The 21,212-nt window shown below is 40.9% G+C and overlaps 1 protein-coding gene across 6 annotated transcripts in view; it reads right to left on the bottom strand.

Annotated features, from left to right (window-relative positions):
• Positions 1 to 1,659: 1,659 nt before the first annotated feature.
• Positions 1,660 to 21,212, bottom strand: part of FBXW11 (F-box and WD repeat domain containing 11) — a 76,378-nt gene continuing 56,825 nt past the window's right edge. For all 6 annotated transcript variants that reach the window (XM_075102221.1, XM_075102220.1, XM_075102222.1 and 3 more), the window contains 8 exons: positions 14,491 to 14,628; positions 13,769 to 13,887; positions 12,518 to 12,767; positions 11,255 to 11,373; positions 10,506 to 10,616; positions 9,417 to 9,495; positions 7,721 to 7,909; positions 1,660 to 4,158 (listed from right to left, as the gene is read on the bottom strand). In XM_075102221.1, the coding sequence (XP_074958322.1) occupies positions 7,748 to 7,909; positions 9,417 to 9,495; positions 10,506 to 10,616; positions 11,255 to 11,373; positions 12,518 to 12,767; positions 13,769 to 13,887; positions 14,491 to 14,628 (978 nt within the window). In that variant the 3' untranslated portion in view covers positions 1,660 to 4,158; positions 7,721 to 7,747. The remainder of the gene's footprint in view (positions 4,159 to 7,720; positions 7,910 to 9,416; positions 9,496 to 10,505; positions 10,617 to 11,254; positions 11,374 to 12,517; positions 12,768 to 13,768; positions 13,888 to 14,490; positions 14,629 to 21,212) is intronic.

The following is a 21,212-nucleotide window of genomic DNA, read 5'->3' on the forward strand; positions in this document are numbered from 1 at the left end:
CTGATCCGCCCCCCTGGCCCGCACGCTCACGGGGTGTTTCACAGCAGCACAGAGATGTCACGGCTGGGACAGCATTATCGCTCCCAACCCTCGGGTAGAGCCCAAAGGGGCCCCAGACCACGGCAGGAGGGGTGGGAGCACCCGGCAGAGAGGTGCCTCGCAACTTCACTATGAAGTTCTCCAGTGGGAATTAACAGATGACTTAGATAGGTTACAACTGCAAGGGAAAAACCCAACAAAATAACCAAAACCAAAGGCCACCCAGATAACAATGAATTTTAAAGTTTGACCTCAAAGCTTATACTCCAGATTTTAGCCAATGTGTCACAGAGCTTTTATGGCTTATTTGAATAACAATGTTCAGCAAGACATTCACAACCCATTTAAATAGTTCAGTGAGGCTTTGCTTTTTTCAAAGCACTTCCAACAGAAAATACATGAGATTTTACTTGCTTTCCTCTTACTGGAGCGCAGCTACAACCTGAGCAGCAGCAAAGTTGCTTTGAAAATTATCCAGTAAGCGTCAGAGCAGGCCAAAAAGAATAAAAAGTAATCTGTATTAGATAGACATGCTGAAGGCTGCATTTGCCAGTACTTAGCCAGAACTTTGTTCATATTCTTAGCACAGAGTTTAGAGCACATTTCAGGTTAGTGCTTCCAACATACACCTTACCAAAACCAACGCTTTCAGAAGGTCGCTGGTGAGCCCCACGGTTGGCACACCGAGTCGGCTCAAGCACGATGATTTAACGAGATTTTCACCTCCCACTGCCCGTATACCTGGACCTTGATGAGCCAGCAAGCTGCTGGCCGCTCCCCTTCTGCCAGTGGCATGAGGGAGCAGCAGAGGATCTGCACGATCACTCACTTCCTGGTCTGACCATTCAGAAATGAACTGGAGGAACTCATTAACCACACAGCGGCAACTTCTCAAATTGTTTAAAAGCAAACTTCTCACAAATAATACTAATAACAGAAGATCAGGGCATAGAGGGCAGAGGCAAGAACTTTGATCACTTATTCTCACTAGTCACTGCACATTAGGTAAAGGAAACCCAAGGAAAAGTTCTTCTTGAGACAGAGCTAGCACCAGAAGACCCGTTCTCTGCACTGGGCTCATGGCATGAACACAGATTGCTTTAGCAGCCAAGGAAATGAGTAACACTTTAAAAATTCTATCTGCATTCTTGCTAAGGAAAAAATTCTTCTTGCAATGTTTCTGCTGATGTGTGACACAAGTGCTGCGGCAAAGCAGAGGAGGTAAGTTCCTCTGGCATGGGTGAACAAGCTCAGCTCTGTTTTTCACCGCATCCTCCCACAGTGCGCACTATAACAACGGACGGGTAAAAACCCGTCTCGGAACGGCACGCACCCAGGCCAAAGCACGCAGCGGGGCCACTGCAGACGCGTTTTGGACTCGAAATGCTTTGGCCCAGTAGCCAGGTGCCTCACGCTGGGCGCTGCAGAAGGGCCGGGGAAAGGCACCCATGGGCTTAGCACCACTGCACCAGCGCCCAACGCCTCCCAGACGGAACTCTTACCAACACGAGCTCTGGGTCAGCGTAACTGCGCGCTGAGCTTGCACTAACTCACGCGGAACACCGACGTCTCGTTGGGTGACGTTGCTTATCCATTCATTTGACAACTTAAGTTCAAACGTTTTGTGGTTTTTGTTTTTTTTTTTATTAAGCACATTCCACAGTACAAAGCTTTAGATCATGAACAATATCTGTACAATTTAACAGTTTCAAGAAGCTGTTCATACACCAACTTTCCAAACATATAATTGGCAAACATAATTACAAGTTAGAATTAGACTATCCCAGTGCTTTGAAACATTAATATAGCAGTAATGTACAGTTGCTCAATTCTGGTTAGCAAAACAAAGTCCAGAGTGCAGCCAGGATCACTACCATTAATCCCAGGAGTCAAGTTCCTTGGGTGCCAATCACAAAAGTCCACTGCTGTGTTACACAAAGCACGAAGAAGTTCAGACCGCATGTTCAAATACCAGTATCTCCCAAGGGAAAACATGAATTTAAATCTTACACATGCATTTAAAAAAAGGACTCCGTTCTTCAGAAACAAATACCTTTTTCTTCAGGGCCGCGACAGGTTTTCCTTTTTAAACAGTTTAATATTAAAGCTATTAGATGAGAAGGGTAAAGTAAGACACTTTCACGAACTACTGTCAAGTTTACCAAAGAGGGATCTTATGGACGCTTAGGAGAGTGTTTTTAATCTCCTGTACTTCATCACATTCGGTCATGTCGATGAAATAAATATTGTTATAGTAACATGTAAATGGGAGCTTAACTTAAGCACTGATCCCAACACCTCTCTCAATGCGAAGGGTGAGGAGGAGAAAACCTCAAGTCGCACTTCTGTAACAGTCTGGTAACGCCTCGACACACGCTTTCTCTGAAGCGGCGCGTCGAACTGCAGCCGTTCCGCCGGTAACGCGGGGCGATCCCTCAGCAGTCGGATGTCCCCTAACCTTTCTAACTGTAAAAGGGAAAAATGCAAACCCAAGAAAGTGCTGCCAGAGGACAAAAAACACACGACGTACAAACAATCAAAGGAATAACAATGCATTTCTGTGCTAGCACGCATCTCCTCCCGGAAAACAGGCAGATTTCACGCTGAGCTCCACAGAAGCATTAAAGAAAAGCCACCGACAGCCGTGGTCACACACGCTTAATGCAGATAAAATATTCATGTTTGCATTTATCCATGTCTTATTCTGACATAAGAAAAATGCTGTAGCGTTTACATGACCACATAAATTAGAGGAGAGACTATGACAACATAAGAAGAAAAAACTGAGACTTCCCAATAAAAGCATGCTAACGAAGAGGAACCATGACCAGGACGTCGCAGTACGGTCACAGCTGATAGCTGTGGAAAAGAAAAACAGCATGGTAATCAGCATGGTAACCGGAGCTTTGACTTGAAGGGACCTCCACTCCACACCGCCGTAAGGAAGTGTTACAAATCAAACATAAATAAATTTCACTTTGGCCCATGGCACCTTCTCCACTGAGCAGCCAAACTAATGCTAAAGGACATCAACAGGCATTTGTGAGGACCTACTGGTGTTAAAAGAAAGACTTCTGTAAATACTGCGGCACAAAAATATAAGATACAGAACATAAATTAAACATTTTTTAATTTTTAAAAAGTTCAGAAATTACATTTTAAAATATGTAGTTCCCATTAAAAAAAATCCTAAGGAATACTGAAAACCTCCTTTTGCAGAGACAATGTCCAGGTAACTCATATTAACCCCTACAGTGCCAGTAGCTAGAACATCCTGCTGCCAAGTGCTACCACGTTTTGTATTAGTGTGTAGTGTCAGGAAATCCTGACTCCTAGCACCCGGAGGTTACAGTTATGTACATTATATCTACATGCTTATACAGTATTTGAAATGAGGCAAGCACACATGGAAAGGTTTTAGTATACCAAACATTAGGAAGCGTAGGACGGCTGTAGTACAGAGCACAGTTAAAAGGAAAAGACAGTGCTATACAACTAGTTTAGATAACCTAGCCTGAATTACAGGTAATCTTTAATTTAAAAGAATTTATTGGTGCGGAAACGAGTAAACTGTAATCCAAAAATATTACTGAGCAATTCAGAAATATTTCTGAGTCCAGCGTACAATCCTATCAAAAAAAACCAGGCTCTGAATCTGTCATGAGGGTTAAGTCTAAAGGACAACGGTGACTTTGAAAGCAAAGCTCTGTACATTCTGGGTATGTGTTTGGCACCCAAATTTCGTTGGAGAATGTTTTTTCTTTAAAGTCAGACAAAAGTGCAAAGCAATATAAATTAGGCCAAGTCCTTTCTTGACTGCTGATTTATTTCTGAAAAACAAGCCATCGGAGTTCAGTTTCTACGGACAATTTACATGTGAAGCTTTGGATTTCTCATTGCAGGGAACGACAGGCTTCGGAAATTCGTCTACTCGAAGTCAGTGAATTTGTAGTAAATTCAAAGACGACCACTGAGAGCAGGAAAGACTAAGAAATTTAGATATAGAATTGTGCTGCTTTGCATCTACACAGCATATAGAACCAATTCTGACTTTAGCTGTCAATCAACATCTTCAGGCATGTAGTAGCCAAAAATCCAGTAGTTCAAGACTGTGAAACCCTGCAAAAGAGGAAAGACAAGCTGAACTGACAGAAGATACAAATCAAAAAGCAACATCTGGAGACATCTGGAGGAGATTAGGCCCACACCATCTTTTGCACTCCAGGCTGAAATAAAAGGGCAAAACACCTGCAAGGAGTAAGGCTTATGCGACACATCTGCGACAATTAAATACATTAAGGGGCTGCTCGCCCTTAAATACTTCCCTCTGTGCTAGAAGTCTTGCCTTCAAGGAGAGATGCACCTCCAGAGGACATTGCCTTTGCTGTGGCATGTGCTCTGAATTCAGTTGAAGAGCAAGATTCTCAAAGGCACTAGTCCCTTGGGTCTCAGCTATAGCTTGGCAGTTTTTTTACATGTAGTGAGAATCCACAACCCTCTTGGGGACCACAGGTGAACCACCAGCTAGTCTTGCTGAACACTATTTACCGAAACAGTGACCTCCATACAACTGCAAGAAAATGTTCCTTTCTCCTCCACACTGCACAGGAGCAAGCTTTGCACAGGATACACAGTTCAGTTGCTTTAATACATGAGTTTAAGGAAATAGATAAAATACTCAAGTAGTTTTATACTTCCGTTACCTTTTCCAGCCACATGACTCCCTTATTTGCTTGGAGCCAGTGCAAATTCTTAGTGTCATTAAATCTGAACTTTGATTTTACCTGCCACTTCCCAAAAATCATTTTTATGGACTATGGAGAACTACCCTCTTCTGATATGAAATTCCCATGAAAGGTTAAAACATCTTTAGGCGCTTCCCCTTGACTACCCTTCCCCCAGCCCAAGCCCTAGTGCTTAATCTAAGAATATTAGACTATCATATGGTAACAATTTTTATCATGTTACAATAAACAACAGGAATTCAACAGAAAGCAATAAAACCCTCGCAGCCAACTGCCAGGACTGTCAAAAATGATCCACTTTGAAGAGGCATAACATTGCAAGCCATGTAAAAAAGCATACAGGGCTGCTTCAAAATTCCGAAAACTATAATGTTTGAAAGCATATAAAACTATTTTATTAAATGTCATAATGAAATATTAGCTGTTTGACCATATTCTATGTAGATTTACATTTTTTGGATTCTGAAGTCAGACAAACCTGTCAAAAATGACATCACAGTATCTCCTATATAGGAAATAATTATTAAGGGACTGTCACTACCAACACCAACAACTCCCACGATATGGAGGTCCGCGTGGTTTCAGTTGCGCATCATGGGACAAGTCAGACATAAGCTGTGCAAAACTGTCAAGTATGCAGAATTTGAATGGAAGAACACACTGCCAAAGGCATATTTCACTGACAAACCTCAATGACAGAGGGTCTTGTGGGCTGCACGTGGCAAGAGAGGAAGGTAAGACACCAGCAGATTGCTGGTCAAGCGAATGGATATAAATTTTATTCAACTCCTAATTTCTTTTTTGCTTAAGGCCTGCTACGTCTAGCTTTTCCATGAATCAAAACTGATACAAGAAGCTTGCCAAATATGCTTCTGTATTTTTTTTTAAACAAAAACAACAACAAAAAATTGTCAATCTCAAATTATCTTGTAAGTTAACAGAAGAAAGTACTGATGTATGAACTGGAAGATAGATGGAGGTTGTTCCTAAAACTATTGTCATCTACTCATGCAGCCTATTCTATATGTATGAAAAGGCAAGACAAAAAAGAAGGGGAAAAAAAAAAGAATTATTCAGAAAGGAGAAAAGTTTTCCATTAGAGAGGGAAAACCATTCAACTTCAACAAGCCTTGGAGTTTCCACAGCTGAAGTTCACCTAAGTATGGACCCAGGAGGTACAGAAGCCAACAGCAGTATCTCTGTCTTAAAAGGAGCAGGACAAAGTCCCTAAGGATGCTACCATCAGTGACAGCACCAAGCTTTCCCCAGCAAGGATACAAGTACATCATTATGGATCAATCAAAATCATTCTGAAGTGGAAGTCACAGCAGTGCTGGAGGCCCTGGCTCTTTGGGTAGTTTCAGGATTTACCTCCCAGAAAGTTGTGTCTTTAGCTACATCCCCACACTGTACATAAACATTAAGTTTAACAGTTTAGCCTTTTCAGATTTCTGTTGTCCTACTGCAGGCAGGATAAGAAAGCCCATGAGTTTTACTAAACTACCCTTGCAGCAGTGTTCTTAAAATGTGGTTTTAAGGGAAAGTTCCATTAACTCCTGATTCTACACATCACCATCACAGCACAAGACTTCTTCCTTAATCATTATATTAAGTAATTACAGATTTAGAATGACAGGGAACTCAGTCCAGCAATGGCCAGCTTTTTGCTTTGACCCTCTGTGAAACGTAACGATCCAACAGATCCAAGTGTCATATCCAGAGAGGACATTATCTTGGGTTTTTTTTTTAAATGAGTAGGAGTTCAGTAAGTAGGAAAGGCAGCCAACGCTTTCCTGAGTCTTCTTTCACCCATAAGCATGCCTAATTTTTAAGAATCGGCATCTCAAAGAAGCAAAGTGTGTCTTCACAAGGGAAGGTATTTCCTAGCCAGAAGCAGAGATCCTACGGAAGGACCGGAAAGAACTTAGGAACTTCTGGCCACAGCAGGGATACACATATACAGATAGATAATGAGAATCCATGCTTACAAAAAGACGGGAAGATTTTCCCACAAAGTTTAAGCAAACCACTAATCACCTACTTCAAATAAAACAAATCCTTCCTGTTGGGGCAATGTTACTCCTAACTCCTCTTGCTGCGGTGTCTCCACTTCCTTGGAAGCATCCAGTCTCAGCACTGGCAGAGACGGGGCACTGGAGAAAGGGGTGACTGCTCTGCTTTGGTAAGGCAATTTCTGTGTTTCCACATCCCAGCATTCACACCTATTTATAGTTTGAAGTGCAATTGTTGGCAGCAACATAGATGACATAAGGAAAAGAATCCACTGTTGTAACAAACAGATCTACAGCAGAGCTTTTTACCCACCGTGCTTCAAGAACTGTATGAAGCTGGCTTGCAGAAAAATGGAAACAAAATAGCTAAAATTTCATGTGCACCATTTCTGACAGCTCTGAGCTGTTGTGCTGCCTCACGCAATGTAATTTTTAGTTCTGAAAGCTTTCCATACTATTTGTGGTTACCTCAGAACTGCTCGTTTCTGATGAGCGTTTGCCCAATTGCGTTCAGTTTACTAAAGATGCATTACATCTCTAGTAAATGTTCATTATAAAGATTCAAGTCATGAGCAGACGCATCAAGAACTCTTAACAGGTGCTGATTTCACAGGATATTTGGAAGACTTGTGCAATACACCAAGTCTCCTCCATTTCCAAGAATGTTGTGAATGCTTAATAATATAAAATACCTGAAGTATCCAATTACAAATGGGAGGGATTATAGGAGGGGATACGGTAACATGACATGACAAGTTTTGTAAGCTGAAGCATGACCGTACAAACATTAAACATGAAAGAAGTGGCATAAATAGGTTTTACTTTCTTAAGGAAAACACCAGCTTGTTTTGACTAAGCCAAGCTGCAGACAGTGTGATAATTTCAGATATCCATAATACATCCAATAAAAAGAGGAAGACCTACCTTCGGAGGGCAGTAAAGTGCAGACTGTTATCTGGAGATGTAAGTGTACGTTCTAGATGGAGAGCGGGTCTCATTCTGGGCACTGGGTGGCACATTTAAGAAATCCCAAATCAGAATTGTATCATCATGGGAACTACTAATGATCTGAAATTCATCAAACTGGAGTCTAAAGACACGTCCTGAATGTTCCTGTGAGCAATACGAAATCAGCTTAGCGAGGCAAGACGACAATAACATTTCATTTCATTTGTACTCACACATGTATCTGGACACAGGATGGTGTACTCAAACTCTGGCAAGCTGACTAAGAAACTCTTACTTATAATTACACTCAAATTTAAGAAAAGCTGATTTTGTATGTAACTTTTTTTCTCCAAAATACATGGCTTCCAAATCCAGTGCTTGTAAACCCTGAGCCTCCCCTGGAGGGCCCAGCCATAGAGGCTGAGATTAAAGACAAAAGCAACCTATCAGTCAAGCAGCAGCAATTTAGAAGATTGGCTGGCACTGACAGTCTGCCAGGGCTCCTTCTCTCTCCTACACAAGATTTGCATTCAACACTGCTGCTAACTCCTTTTTTGTACAGCCCTAGGACACCACATCACAGCTTCATCTAGGAGACGCTGCTGAAAGGACCATTATGGCTCCCTTACTGGTCAAGACAGACAGTGTTCAAATGCTGCCATAAGAGAGGTGGACGAGTACGTGCTCCGTCAGCTCTTTCAAGAAATCTCAAAATGGCACTAAGAGGCCCAGAAAAGGTTCTCCTCTTCATCCTGCTTACCCATTTTTAATAAATTTAAAAGGAGCACACTACCTTCATTACAGAACTAACAGGAGCTGTCAGACTGATCCCCAAGATATAATCTGAGCTACCATATACCCACACAGAAGGGAAAGAAACAACTTTCAGTAAAACTAAATACCCTGCATTCATATGGAATAAAAGGTTAATTAAATCTCACCTCGATGCAGAAAAGAAAGAAAAACTAGAAACTTATCTGGCCATGGAAGCACTTTAGGTGTTGGAAAGGCCAAGCACAATAAGCCAGTTACCATCACATACAGACAGCAACTTTGGGTCGCTACTAGCTTGTCAAACTGACTCCTGAAGTAAAGTTTCATGCACATTTCAGTCAAAAGAACAATGACCTCATTTCCCCAATTTATTTTTAATTAAGTCTACTGTCATAAACAAAAACCCACACTACAGAGAGAAATATAACTGAAGCAGCAGTCTTAAATATGATAGTCCACTGAAGTGATCAGAGTTCCTGTGGTAATCCTTTCAAGCCAACCTCCCCTCCCTCTTCACATCTCATCCTTCCAAACTAAACGGTTAGGAGAAAGCTTTGGGAAAGGCTCACGAGATTCCTCCCCTCATTTTAACAAGAGGCTACAACAGTATTAGGGAAACACGCCATTAACTAGAATTATTTGATACAGTGTCATGCTGATTTTTTTTTTTAGGAGTATCCAAGAATCTCAAACTAGAAAAACTTTATCTTTCTTTTAAGCTCAGACCAAATCATTCAGGATATAACAATATATAATTTTTTTCTTTATTCTTAGAATAAGCAGCAGCCTAGGCTTTACAGGACATCCTGAGTTTTTCCCCTATCCCACTATAATGTAAGAGGCATTTTATTACAAATAAAATATTTCAGATAAGTCTAAATGAATTAATTTTACATACCACTAACGTACGCAAGCATAATGTACTTGCTGGGGCACGAGGGTCAAGAGCAGCTTGCAAGTCCCAAACTTTAATTTTGCTATAAAGTAAAACAAGAAGGTCATTATGAAAGCATTGTTTCAAGTATAAGCATAGAAGAAACATCTAAAGCAATGAGAAGTATGCCAGATTTTCCCTACAGCTAGTTCATCAGGATCAAGGAAAATGTTAGAATCTATCTTCACTAAAATACTAACACTAAATCTCGTAAAACTCAGATAGTTTTATATTTGTTTTTAGCACCAAACACAGCTGATGTCTTTGTGACGAACCAAGCGGGTTGGTTATATGAAAGACAAATTGACTGTGTGTGCACAAGCCATTTTGGAACTGCAGAAGATCTCGAAAGCTTACCGCACTACTGGTGAGGTGCAAAGTACCACTGGGAATTAAGCTGGGACTGCCAACCCCAGTGAGACACTAAAACCCCCCAAAAAAGGCTAGAGACACAGTTCAAGAACTGTTTTCAGTAACTCTGCTGTTCACTTGAAGTACAAATCAGGCAGCAAAAGAAATGGAGAAATTAAATTAGACATGGATGTTAGCTGTCCTGAACACACTACACAATGAAAACACTGAGCAAGTCAGAAGCACTAACAGTGGGACTCCTGCCCTCAACCCAACAGAAGTGGTCACTAGAGACTTCCAAGAGCCCCACAGGATATATTTATGTTCACAAACATTTTCAGTGCTGCTGTCTTCTAAAAATAGAAAGCCTAAACTACTGTAAAAGCACACAGGACCAGGTAAGGAGCAATTCCTGAGGGAAGAAACAAAGGAATGTCACTTTAGCCAAACAAAACTTTACTTTCTATGAGTGATAACACAATTTAGGAGCATGCTAAGGAGCACCAGAAAAGCAGTTTATTGGCTACTTAAAACTGCAGCTGGCTGTGTTGAAATGCTCAAGCAGAAGCCGCTCAGGTAAATACTGATCCATTAGTCAAATCAGAAGAGAACCCTTACACAAGAGAACACAAGGCTCAATGGCTTTCAGAAGATGCTTTGCTAAAAAGGCAATTTTTTTTAAAATGGCCTTCAAAAACATACCCATCATAGGCTCCACTAACAATCCTCTTATTGTCGAACCTGATGCATCGAACCAGTTCTTCATGGCCTTCTAATACTCTTAAACAGGCACCGCATTCAATGTCCCATAGCCTTAAGAGAACAGAGGAAAAGGCCTGAGTATTTCAGGTTCAGCACTGTCCCTTAGCCTCACATGCAGTGACTTAAGCATGTTACTGAACGGTTTTCTATGGGAGGTATCACATAATTTGCTTAAAAGGGCATGAGAACCATGAGCTGTTCCTTGCATGCAATTCATAGATAAGTTTGTGTTGCAGCTGCAGTATATAAAAATTAATTTAGTCATTCAAAGTTACATACAAGTAAAGGTGGGATACATGTGAAGTTATCTTGCGAAACTTTAATACGCTTTTTTCCTATTCTGCATATACCAACGATTAGAGGTTCAGAAACTAATTAAGAAAACCTGTGACCAACATCTTTCTCATCCCTCCAAGCAGAAGACAAGGTGATAAACCACAGCAATAGATAAGAAGTTTTGCCTATCTCTGACATAAACCTCAGTGTCCCGCTTTTTCACAGGTACGTGATATGTTTACTCTCACACTGAGTTAAGTTTCATTCATACATCATCTGCTCCAATAGCAAGACATACCAAGGATGTTCTGCACACGCGGCAGTGCAGGACAGCACCAAAGGTCAGGGAAATCCTATTTTCATGCATGCAAGTGTACACTGCTACATACCGATCGCAGCTCGTGGGTACCCACCTAATGGTATTGTCTGAAGATCCACTGACAACTAGTCGATCCCTGTACTGGAGGCATGCAATGCCACGCTTGTGCCCATTTAGAGTACGAACAAACTCACATGTACTTGTACTCCAGACCTGTGAAACAGGATAAACGCTCCTCTGAGAATTATGCCCAAACAAGGTTTTAGAATTTCAATGGAAGGCATTACAAATTCATAACCAGAAGAGGTCTGAAGCTAACCTTTGCTGGACAGTGGGAATGAAAACTCACATCATATTTTTATGGGCAAAGAGCGGGTACCTGGCATTAGTGGAGTAATGGTGCTACGGGGACCTAGCAGTGACAAGAGCCACGGGCATTGCTATTACACACCAAGTCAATGAGAAAAGTTAGGTAGGAGTGTATATAAAATATTTTCAAGTGGTAGAGACTGCCCCAAATGATTTCAAAAACTTGATTACATCTGAATCTTGCTAAGTTAGCAACCATTTTTAAAAGTGGAAGTTATCCCATACACAAACACCCCACATTTTTTTACCAAAGTGCTAGCAATCTACTAGCAAGGGAAGGCCCAAACCATGGCCTATAGAAGTTTCATGGTTGCCTCTTTCTTAACGAATTATTCAATCAACTTTGCCCATTTTTAATGAACTGTAATTGAAACTGTAATGTAGAGTACCCAGTGGCTCATTTTCCAACAGAGTGCAGTGGGATCTTTGGCAGATATTCGAACATTAAACTGCCAAGATCTTTTTGGCATAGTCTAAGGTAGTTCTGGTTCTAGAGGGAAGGATGGAAATGCCTTTGTTATATTAATACACTCTGGGTAACTCAAATCTTCTCATATGTAATAGCCTCCAAATAGAGCCTCTTAATTCTTCAAACATGGCAAAGCCTGGCTGAGCTGCTGGGAAGGTGTGGTGAGGAAAGGCAACTACTGATAAATTTCACGTCTGGAACAGGACTGCCGGTTGAAATAAAAAATAACACTTGGAAAAAGTCACAAGAAGTGCCACATTTAACAAACAAGCTGATCTTGAAACCAGAGTTCAAACAGCAAATGGGCTTTACTTTTTTGCAATTGTACGACAGAAGCCACAAAAATGTTACTAGCCTAGTTATGCATATAAAGACATTAACAGCTAGCGAGAGGAAGCAGCGCACCGAGTGGTAAAGAAAAAGGCACAGAACCGCTTGGCTATTCAGAGTTGAATAATACTCAGAAGCTTTTCTGGCTTGGTAGGCATGCAGACCTAGATCAGAGCTCTGCCAACTTACTTTAATGGTCCTGTCACCTGACGCTGACACAATATACTTGTCATCGAAGTCTACCACATTAACGGCAGCACGATGGCCAACTAAGACACGACGCAGGGTGATGTCAGTAGGTGATGCCATATCCCAAACAGCAATTGATCTGTCCTTTGAGCATGTTACCATTAAGCCGTTACTGAACCTCAAATGAAGCACTGCCTCATTGTGATGAATCAGTGTATTCAGAACTTCACCTGTATTTACATCCCAAACTCTGCAGAAGAAAAGAATTTTATTCCAAAGGAAGGATGATGTCTATGCACGGTATAAAGTATAAATATGCGCATGTCTGCTACTGCCTCTAATGGGAAGTGCTCTGGTTGCTTAACACCCCTTAGGGCTTGGGGAAGGCAGGAGGACAGCACCTGGGAAAGTATCCTTGTTTGCATCTCAGACTCACAAGGAACAATTAACAGCAGCAAGCAATTAGGCCAGGAAATGCCTAAGCTGGGACCACTGCTAAGAGAAAGGGCTGCTTAACAGTGACCACAATTCTGTAACTCTTGAGGATGACTAAAACCCATATGATGTATAAACTGATGAAACAGACCAAAGCAAATATTATCCAATATGATTTTTTCAGTTTTACACCATTCAGATTTAGCACATGCCAGTCGCAACTGGGATGTAACACCCTCCAGGGCTACCTACTAGCTTACATAAAGTGAAAAATCACAACTTAATTTCTACTGCCTGAAGGGTGTTATGATCAATTCTTAATTTTTTAAAAGTGTTATAGAGATTGACACTGGTATACCAACGCAAGACACCAGGAGACAAGGCCCTTCCACTGAACCGTATCTGAGCATCTCTGCTGGACATCTACTGGCCATGGAATTCATACAAGAATTTAAACTCAGTAACATTAAAATTGCTGTCTGACAAGTGCTCCATATATACCAAGTACCCTTAATAGTCATAATTAAGAGATATCAGAAGGCAGTACAACAAATCCTAAATGAGGAAATTATTGTATAGTTGGCTATCAGCCATTCTACCACCTCAGGACATGTCTTGAATCATAAAGGTCACGTTCCTTCAAAATTCTTAACACTAAAAAAATGAGACCGAGATTTGGAAAAACATTTGATAAATGTGTTTCTTTGCCAAGTGTGAACATCTTGAATGTGATAATATATCACATTCACATTAGGGATGTTTTCTGGTATTTGCAGATTATTGTAAATATGCCCAGTGCAAAAAGTTAACACTCACCTCACTGTAGAATCTGAAGATCCAGTTACAATGACTCTTTCATCATACTGCAGACAAAGAACTGAGCCAGTATGTCCTGTTAATACCTTCAAACATTCCAAGCTTGTTTTATCCCAGATCTGTTAAAAATAAGAAGTATAAATGGCTTATCAAGAACACTGATCCAGGACTTGAACATTGCCAAAAAGAGAAGGAAGGAAAAAAACTTCCATGGGCAGTCAGCCTGTCCAAACAGTAGGCATATGTCCTCACTTTTAGCTTAAGAAAGTCTCCTTGATGCAAATTTTTGACAGAACAGTGAAATAACCAAAAATCACAAAAAGATAAAAGCCTGTTTTGCAAAAGGGAATGCCACCGATTATCAGTGTGAAAGCAACCTCTATTAGCATGAAAGCAAATTACTAGCAATGACAAGAGACACAACTAAGGACAGTGGTGAATGCAGTCTTCATGTTATGTGAACTCTGATTTCACAAGCGTTTCTTTTTAGTCAGCAGTATCAGTCTCCTGGCTGGCAGTCCTCAAAGTTCCTAGAGCAAAGTGCAGGCAAGAGCTTCGCATGGCTACAGAAGAGATTTCCATCCTCATAAGCCCTGCACAGATAAATATTGTCCCCTGAAGAAAGGAAAAGTCATCACGGAAACAACAAGCAGCCAGCTACCTTTCCAAGGCAGAATTACCCGTTTACCTCTATGGAAAAGACTAAAAAAAACCCTGTTTACCTTAATGGAGTTATCTCGTAGGCCACTGATAATCTTTTCATCATCATACTGTAAACAGTAGACACCTTTGCTGTTTTCGGAGCGGCACTGAATTCTTTGCAAATTATGTCGCCCACATCGCCAGTTAGATTCTATAGTCTAACAAGAGAGGAAACTATCAGGAGTTAGGCACAACACTGCATGCTTGAGCATGACTACTCCAACATATACACAGCAATCTTTCCACTTTCATATACATCACCCTTAAATTTGAAGTAGGTGAAACTTAAATATAACTTTTCTCCCCTCCCCAGCCCCTGCGCCAAATACACAGAACACAATGAATTAGAATTAGGACTTTTATAATCTGTCATGACAAATGCTGGGTTTAGTGGTGAAAATTACAGTCAACCGACCTTAATGAGAATTTCGAAAGGAGCCATTAGAGATACACATTTCATAATAATTCAGTTCCCCGCATATTTACAGGACCATCTGACATAAGCAGCAAAGATTAAACCAGGAGCTCATATGGTGGCACGTTCAGCCTCACCTGAGTAACTAACATTACAGAGCTGTTGAGTCCAACAGGGAGGTTTATGGGAGTTCTTGGACCTTTCCTTCCCCTACCCATTCCTTCCCCTACCCAGCCATTTTACCTATTAACTGTTGTTATGCATCTTAGAAAGGGATTTTGAGATATGAAAGCCTCCTCTAAGCACATTAAAGCCTGATAAAAATAAAACTGAACAGGGATAATAAGATTTCAAATAATCCAAACTTACTTTCCCCCCCCTTAAAATCTGTGGAAGCATAATTCTCAGTATTTTCGTTCTGAGAGATATTTTAAGGAAAGAGACCTGACACGCCTTTAAAAGCTGCAAACTATTTCATGGCAGAACCAGGATGATTTCCCTGTTTTAATCAGCTTTACTACTAGCAAGACAACCAATACTGGTTTCAAAGAAATACAGGATTTTGGATAGGAACTTCGTAACAACAATCATAAGAGAATCCACGCACAGAACTGCAGGCCAACACCTGCAGTACCTAGACAGGCTGGAACGCTTTCTGTCTTTCAGTATAGGCACCAGAACAGGCCATTTATTTAGCTATTTCCCTGGGATCCCCCCAAATACTGCAAGGAATCCTGGGGAGTAGCTGATCGACAGTCACTTTGTTTGGAAAAGTATTTATAACCAAATCTTAACTTTCAAAGCAATAGCAGGCACCTCTACAGCTCCTCCAAGACCGGAGAACAACTGAAACACTTATTAAAGACAAAAGTGCAGTGCTACTATGATGTCCCGATTCTAGGAAAACACGTCTGCTCCAGGGGAAAACTAACCTACCACTTTGTTTTCCAGGCATTTGCTCCTGCAATCGTCTCCCATTATGCAATCTGGAGAGAATTACACAGAGTCATAATGTAACACAAACCTGATGCGCCACAGGAATTTGTCTAAATCACAAGCACTAAGAGATGCTTCTAGAGGAGCATGCTGACAAGTTATTTATCCCCTCTCGTTCTCTTCCAATTTGGTGGGGAAGTTAATGAAATTAAGATAGCAAGTCATCTGTCAGTTAGGGATCAGCTTTTCTGGCCGGCTAGCGCACTGCTGATTGTCAGACTGGGAACTGGGCTTAAAACGTTCAAATGTGACACTGCACTGGTTCAGCCTTGGACTCTTGCCTCGAAGGTAGCACACTGCTCATTATGCTACTTGCTAAAAGCATAGGATGGAGGTTTTGAGGAATAACGACAGGCAATTCTCAAGCTTTATCCCAAGATTTATCATCTGTGCTAGGAGGGCAGAACTGCACCTCCTTATCTCCTTTGCTGCTACAGAGGTGACCCTCAGAAACAGGATTTTAGACATTAATAGCATCAACCAATATAATTACAGATCTGAAGGCAAGGTATTTAAAAATGCAGTACTAACACTGAAGACACAGGAGATAAAACATGACAGATCAGTTACCCAATTTAAATAGTTTTAGAAACCATATGTTCAGACATTCAACTAAGTGAGTTGAATGAGGTCTAAGGGAGAGTTTCCCTAAAGCAATGCTCTTGGAAAGGTCTGAAATAAGCAGCTGCACATAACGCACGCCGGATTACTCTAGCTGCTGAGTGCTCAAACTCTATTTGAGGACTTTCACTCTTCAGCTTCCTGTGACAGTGATTACCAATAGCTACAGAACACCACAAATCAGAAATTTTGCTTATAACAGTTTCCTAAACAAAACAGCAGTCAGTAAAAGCATACTCTCACCAGACATTCAGGACACTAGCTGGCTTAATTCTTAGAAGTTCACTATCGGAAGCTGCTTAATAAGCTCCCCATAAGAAAATGTTTGCTTCAAATAAAAGAAACTAAAGAATTTTTTGTATCTCTGTGAAAGCATGATAAGTCAGTCATATGCAGGTGCACATTTTAATTCTGTGAATAGATGTCATTTCATTTAGACATGATATGGTGTGGCTACTGTGGGAAAATACTTCATGTTTTTCGAGAACTTGTAAAATCCCCTTACACTGCGTAAATTTTCAATAAGCTGGGAAAGTAGCCACAATACACAGAGAATATGCAGCAGCATTTCAATTGGCAATAGAGTGAAAACAGATGTGTACGTATAGAGAAATAACATTATTTTAGATGACTAAATACAGCTGAGTGGGTGGGCAACCTGGAGAACCCTCTAAAAAAGAACATGTTTAATACAATACTGGCAACCACATTAAAGCTCCTAGCTATAGGAAATTTCTGGTTGTTACTGGATAGTGCAGTTAGTAAAAGTCTTCATCTCCAACCACCTTCCAGGAGATATCTTACTAAACTGTGTATACACGGAGTAGGTAGGCATGTGTGTACAAGGGGTGAGGGAGGCATTGCTGTGTTTTATGGACTGTTACAAGCATCAGGGAGTCAATGCTGAAGAGACCCGTGGTTTATTTGCATATTTATGGTACCAGACCTAATACTAACACACGCAACACCCACTACTGTATTTTCTACAGATCCCCCTCAGTCTCCAAGATAACTGCCTCTAAACTTGGTTTTCACAATTAAAAGCAAGATGTTGCAGAACACCATCTCCTTAGATCTCACACATAGAAAAAAATTCTCTCACACTTTTCCGAAAACTCACTAGAGCAACAGCAGCAAGTAGCTGACAAATGCTGTATAGCCAACAAAATCTGGACATACAAGGGATAAAGACCAAGCATGAAGCCAAAGCATCTGCCACAGCAGGAGAGCCATTTGGCAGCTGAAGAAATGCATAAATGGATAAAAAAAGGCATTTAGAGAGAAAAGTACAGATAGAAAATAGCTCAAGATGCAGAGGTATAGCCAAGCCTTGACCATGCCAGAATATGTTCACTGGTACAAAGCTGCAGTTAAAAAAAGAAAGAGACAATTCATCTGGAATGATAGCTGGAACATTTACTATACACTAGAAGTGTTAAGGATAATCTGCTAGGAACAGGGTTTTTTTTTTCCCCATTGATAATGTACACTGTGTTCAGTCGCTTGGCTAAAAATTGCATTTTTATCCCTGTGAATGTTATTGCAGAGTAAGTGGGTTTATCTTAATCCCACAAACCAAGGAGTTTCTGTTCCCTCCAAATGCACAATTCTCTTGCAGGACAAATGGGGCAGAAAAAAGAAAAAGGAACCTACCCATTTCTTATGTACATGGGGATTTCTCCTAAAGCATTAGGCATTTACACCAGGGGCAGGTAAAATCCAAACCACTGTTCTTCAAATGCTTTCTTCTAAGAGAAGAAGGAAAATCCTCCTTCTGGCAGAGGAAAGGCAAAAGCAAATGACGTTATGTCACTGAGGTGGAGAGGGCTTAATATTTAATCCATTATGAAGTAAAGAGGGTTTGATAAGCAAAGACAAAATGACAGCTTGGCCATGGCACCAGGCTCCCTGCATCTTTGGGGTCTTTCCTCTCTCAGACTCTTTGAAGATGCTACAACCACTGGGGGGAAGCATCAAGCTCCTGAAGGATACTGATTCCCTAGACCCTAGCTTGAGCCTGGAATTCACTGCTGGGTCTCCAAGTTGCTGTTAGTGAAGGCCAAAGAGCTTTTTTTAGTCTCTGTATCAGCCTGAAGAAGAAAGGCTATGTGATCTTATTACCTAAAAGACTTGAACTGGTCCTCAAGAAAAATCCACAGAGAGCTAGCTCTCCTGTCATTACCACAACAGCATAAACCCCAAGATTTCTGACCACACAGGGATGACTGCCTCACAGCAACAGATGACAAAATGTGCCAGCAGCAAAGCCTCCTTCCAAAACAGCCCGCAGAGGGATAAAAACCCTGCAAGGAAAAAGCACCACCACCTTTCTTGTGTCATCACTTCCAAAACCCACTGTTAAGGAGCTAAGTGCTGGTGGTAGGCATGTAGCAGCAAAGCCAGCTAAAAACTTAAAGACCACAGGAACTGGATCAGCACTGGGACAGGTACTGTACATGAAGAGCAACGAAATCCCTGTGCCAAAGCAGTATGGCAGAAAAAGTACTTGCAGTGCATCCAATATCCCCTTCATAAAACACCTCCTCCTCAGACCAGCTGCATAATGGAAGCGATGAGCAAGAAAATTATGTGGTTAGCAAGCTCTACAGAGCTTACATCTCAACGGAGTAGCTGAAGAGTTTTGGCAGAAGGCCAGTTTACCTAATTACACATTCTCTAACGCTTGAGCATATTGTCCCCTGAGCCAGTAAACATGTCTTTGGAATAAAGCAGCAGGGTATACAGATGTCCATACCAACATCTTGAACATACATTGGCACTGCTGTCAGAAGAGAGAACACCAAGTGCTGCAAACCATCCACCACTGCATCTTGCCATTTACTATCCTACTTTTACCATTACATACATTGCCTTCCCCTATTAATTCTCTTACCATATTCCATGAAAAAGCTGAACCAACAGGATTCATGCTACATTACAGGGCTCAGAAGGGTGACAAGATTTGGATTTTACTCTCAAAATGCTTTGAAATGTAGAATGCAGCAGCTATACAACTGGGAGCTGCATGACAGCGTGTCCCTCATATAAGACCTGTTTAGTGTTTAAGTTAAAATTTGTACAGTGCAGATCTGAAAATATAGGCACTACTGCTCAAAATAATGTTTCCACTACTAAGAAGTCTTCATACTTTAGATTATTCACAACTAAAGATAAGTGAAAGTCCAGAAGAACACTAAAAGTTATATGGAAGAAATTCTTGCCAGGTAACACGGGAAGAGGTAGTAAACAGTAAGATAGTAAACAAATGCAAGGAAGTAAACCTAAGCAAAGATTAATTTAAAACAGCAATCAACTGGTTTTTGGTATTTACCTCATTTCATGCAAACAGAGAGTAAAGTAAGAATAAAAGCCACCTTTGTGAAGGATCACAGAAGCAAGACTAACAAAGAGAGAAATGCAAATTCACTATACCCCACTAACACATAATGTACGCTGATTTTTACACATATGTATGCATTTAAAGTTCAGTGTGTTTTTATTTAATAAAATAAAAAAGGCCCACTTTCACAAAAACAAAAGCAAGGGGGGGAACCCCAATAACTGAAAGTGGGCTTCTGGCTTGATTTATTAAAATCACAGGATACTCAGGCTATGTTTTGAAGAACAGTCTGAAATTTAAGCAAGACCAAAAAGCTAGGAGTGTACTACTGAGAACCACTCCACATCTGAACACTACACAGGCCTTCAGATCAGTTTGGGGTAAAACATCACTTTTAGTATGAACTCTAAGACCAGAAGAAAAGCCGTAAACAGTGAAGTACAAAAATCTAAACAACTCTAGAGAAACAGGAATGGGAAGCTTTTCCTATCAAGTGTTACAATTCAATTGTGATTTTTTTTTTTTTTTTGCAGAATTTGAGACCTAAAAATTAAGTTCTTAATTTTTACAGCTGCTTAGATAAGATCCAATGTGGACAATATAAATTGATGAAACATTGTCTCCTTCTGTATGCAACTGATATAATACATATGCAGCTGCTCAAAGGTCCACCAAGCAAAACCACTCCTGAGTCTTGCTGCAGCTTTGCTGAACCCTTTTTAAAGCCACATTTAAAAAGAACAGATCAACCTTACAATGCTGAGCGAGATAAATCTGGACAGTGGAGTATCCTAATGTCTTACAGAAGAAAAGCAGAAGACTTGCAGAAACTGCAGTGAAGGCCACTGACATACAAGGAACATAGGAAATCACTTTGGGAGGAAGCTGACAGAATAATACTTACCATTTTATAAAGCATGAAGAGAAGACAGCATGTTCTGTAAGTGTCAAAATGGTGTATACACCAGAGAGCATAAGCAAATCAGATACTGAAGTTTCAGACCTAAAGAACAGTAATTCAGCATTAGGACTATCTTACTGCCCGGGATGGTGGTAGTGACTGATTTGTTGAGGGAGACAGAAAATGAGGCAGGAAATAAGATACTCTGATCACTCCCACATAAATGAAGCGTAGCTGCATCATATCCCCGTGCTTTGCCCAGTGCATTGGGTACTGGATGCCATGCTAGATCTTTGATCTGACAGGTACAGTTGTTCTGTTTCCACAGGGAGGTAGTAAAGAATCATCTCAACTCCTGCTCAGGAGAATCTGCAACAGGAGGATGCAGCTGAACAAAGCAGTCCCTCTTCCCTGAAAGGTCTGTCTTCTCTATCAAGCACCTCTGCAAACACAGCTACAAAGCATGAGA

Source organism: Phalacrocorax aristotelis, chromosome 8 (genome assembly GCF_949628215.1).
Source record: "Phalacrocorax aristotelis chromosome 8, bGulAri2.1, whole genome shotgun sequence".
NCBI classification, from domain to species: Eukaryota; Metazoa; Chordata; class Aves; order Suliformes; family Phalacrocoracidae; genus Phalacrocorax; species Phalacrocorax aristotelis.